Here is a 3398-nt window from a genome sequence, read left to right on the forward strand (position 1 = left end):
CTTCTATCAGACTGAAATGAAACACTCAGACTATATATATATATATATATAAGCTGTAAAACCTAAGAAAGGTAGTTTTGGCTTCAAAACCTGAAATATCCAGCATTAAAGTCTGTTGGTGATTTTGGGTATTGTCACATATGATAGGCATTGACTGCTTCAACAAAAATGTTTTACAAAGACAAATTTCTGTTGCGTATTATTTTCTGAAAGGAAAAATTCTTCTTTACAAAAACAGCTTAAATAAGAAATATGAAAATTAGTGACCTGACTCCAAATACAATTTGGAGTTTATTTCCTGCAGAGACTGATCTCATATTCTGTTCAGGATGACTGCAGCTGCTTCTGTGCGGAACAGTTACACAAAATGCTAACAATACAATCAAATTAATTATTAACATCAAAAATTTAAATGATATTATAAATACTTTTTAATCTCCATCTAAACAACATCAGTGCTCAGATTTCGGGAGGGAGCTTTGTAAGTCATTGATATCAGCGCTTATATCCTTGATCCTAGCTCAAATAGATTTTCTATAAAGTACCATTTAAACATATTTTGTTCAAGACATCATATATATGCAAGAATTCAGAAAGAACAATTTTAAGGCTGGGCTAGATCGTGTCCTGATGGAAATCTGTGATCCGCTGGACTCAGTGATGAACATGGCACCAGTGAAGTTTGACATTTGTTCATTTTTCACTGAAGTCCACACAAATTTCCCACTGATTCTTACCTCAGGCGACTTTAAATCATTGATTACCAAATCGCACCAAGAGCTGCGCATCTCTGTGACAGCAAGACTCGGATCTGAACCCTGCCTATGCTTTCAGTGTCGTGTTTACCTAATGTAGGTGTAACAGATATATCATCAATTCACAGTGCTTCATAAATACTATGTTGGAGTGTCTTTTGGCCCCATATAACTGCAATGAAGACGTTTCAACACCATTTCAGCAAAAGTTTCTATAAAAATCTGAGCTCTCAGGAGCTGGAGGAAAAGTGTGTGATACTGAATGCATCAGATGGTTCATGTGCAGCTTACCAATTTATTTTGGAACGGATGTAGGTGTTTAGAAGTGTTCACCAAATGTATTTCACCAAAATATTCCTCCAGATAAAGCGAGGAGGTCAGTAAGCCAGAGCCACAATAGAATTAAAAATACTTTGTTTGAAATACTAGCGTTGACTCAAACATCAATATAAAATCCTAACTGAGTAAGGCAGCAGAAATGACATACCTGTTTGTCAGCGGCCCTATGAAGGGGTTAGTGATTAGCTGCACTGTTGCTTTTGAGGCAAACAAGAGACCGACTTGAACATTTTCATTCAGCAGGTCCTTATCTTCCTTAGGGCAATCAGATGGGGAAGGAGTCACATTTACTGTCATTTGTTCTGTCTGAGTATGATGCAACTCTCTGGGTTGTGTCTTATCAGATTCATTTCCAGTAACCATGGTTGAGTTGTCGTAGTAGGAGAAGATGCTCTGAAAATTGTCCATCGCTGGTGAGACTACGTTAGGCTTGGTAGTCTGGATTTCTGTGGCATTTTTCTCATGTTTGATGCTGTAAAGGTAACTGGGAATTATTGGCACTGGAAAAACAAATAGAATATATTGGCATCTTACTATCAGGTTATTTGTAAATGGAATCACCAAATTTTCTTGTTTGCTTTGCCATTGATTAGGAAAAACAGAGGACATTAGTAAGGATTTTGCACGGCGGAAACACAGAACTGAAATAGAAGTTTGCTTATAGGAAAAAACACACCCATAACTCAGAAGTGCAGTTTAAAACAAAGAGATCTTTTACATTAGTCTTTATTTTTTGCCAGTTTTCATAAATATAAGATTTTCTACACAGACATCATTCAGAAAGCAAAATATAAGAAGAATCAAAACCCATGTCTGAAGGTCTCTTTGTTGCACATGACTGCACAAATCCATTTATTAGATTGTGAAAACAAGAAAGATGAGAAAAGCATTGAAACTATTATTAAACCAAAACGTAAAAAATGTTATTACATTTTTCTAAACATACTTCTAAAATAAATGACAAATATATTGTTAAGTAACAGCCATAAGAAGGGAAAAAAAACGTAACATTCCTATATTAAGTAATCAGAACTAATGTGTTGATGTTGGCATATCTCATTATTTTTTTTAAATTTACATTTTCAAATGTAGATTTAGATCTAAACCATCCAGAAGGGGTCTTCTTTATATGCTTTAGTATCTTAGTTGCAATTTAATTACATTAATATGTATCTCAGAAATTAGCATTTCAGAATTTGTAAAAACAGATGTCAGGTTGATTCAATTTAACCTTAGGGACAGAATCACCCCTCCTTGTCTTGCATCTTTTCCTGAAAAAGCCCACTCTTTCAATAAGTCTGCACACTATAATAATTTCTAGGGCTTCTAGCTTACATATTACTGAATAAGTAATTAGATTTTAATAACTTTATATGAAAGTATGTTCATGTAAAAAAAAATCAAAATCGACTTGCTAAAAATGTAAATGTTTTTAGCTAAGGTGGCATCAGCTTTTAAACTGAAGTTCCTCAAGAAATTCAGGAGTCTGATTGAGAAGCTGACACGGCAGCATCGTCCGAGAGCCAGATCTGTGCAGCCCGATTCACTCCCGAGAGAAGCAGGTACATTCATGTGTGTGTGTGCACATCCGTGAACCACCAGTTTCTCTGAACTCTTTTCTTTAAATTCATACAAACATTTGAATATGGGGGCTTCTAAAATTACCAGTGAAAAATGTTCAAGCGTTTTATTTGAGTAGATTCCTGAATCTTGATGCTATGCCACTGAAACCAGTAAAAGTTGCATCTTTGATCAAAACTTGGACTATCTTACTAAACCAATTCACGAAAGTGCTTTTCTTCAAAACCCAGTTAGATCATTTTCTTATTAACCTATCATTTTAAGACCGACTTGGGGGAAAGAAACTATCGCGAGGAAACAGGCATCTCCAATGTTATCTAGCCTGTTGTTTCAGTTGTGTGACCACAGGAGAAAAAACGATGATGAGCTAAAAATACTGTTATCTGTCATTCTGTGAAGTATTAGTGGCGTTTAGTAGAAAAAAAGAATTACGAAGACCTTTTCATACCATTGCTTTTCCTGCAATTAACAGAGAAATAAAGCGAGACTTCGGTGTGTACGGCAGTGCGTTTGCAATACCTAGAACATCATTCGTGTTTTAAAAAAAACAGTGCTTGAAAATGTTTGGCCAAACCCCATTCTACCTACCGACCACGGTAAGCAGCATGTTGTCCAGGAGCAAGGCGATGAACACAATCAGCAGGATGAGTTTCCTGGACTGCCGGCCCTCCCGCAGCCAGCGGAGGATGCTGAGCTCCCCCCAAGCCATGCTCCCCGCCCGGC

The 3398-nt window shown here is 36.6% G+C and overlaps 1 protein-coding gene across 1 annotated transcript in view; it reads right to left on the reverse strand.

Annotated features, from left to right (window-relative positions):
- Positions 1 to 3384, reverse strand: part of SLC18A2 (solute carrier family 18 (vesicular monoamine transporter), member 2) — a 28625-nt gene extending 25241 nt beyond the window's left edge. Inside the window, exons 1-2 of the mRNA XM_009702849.1 lie at positions 3264 to 3384; positions 1243 to 1594 (exon numbers count right to left, since the gene is read on the reverse strand). Of these exons, the coding sequence (XP_009701151.1) occupies positions 1243 to 1594; positions 3264 to 3384 (473 nt within the window). The remainder of the gene's footprint in view (positions 1 to 1242; positions 1595 to 3263) is intronic.
- Positions 3385 to 3398: the final 14 nt, after the last annotated feature.

This window comes from Cariama cristata, unplaced genomic scaffold, assembly GCF_000690535.1.
Source record: "Cariama cristata isolate BGI_N322 unplaced genomic scaffold, ASM69053v1 scaffold5556, whole genome shotgun sequence".
Lineage (NCBI taxonomy): Eukaryota > Metazoa > Chordata > Aves > Cariamiformes > Cariamidae > Cariama > Cariama cristata.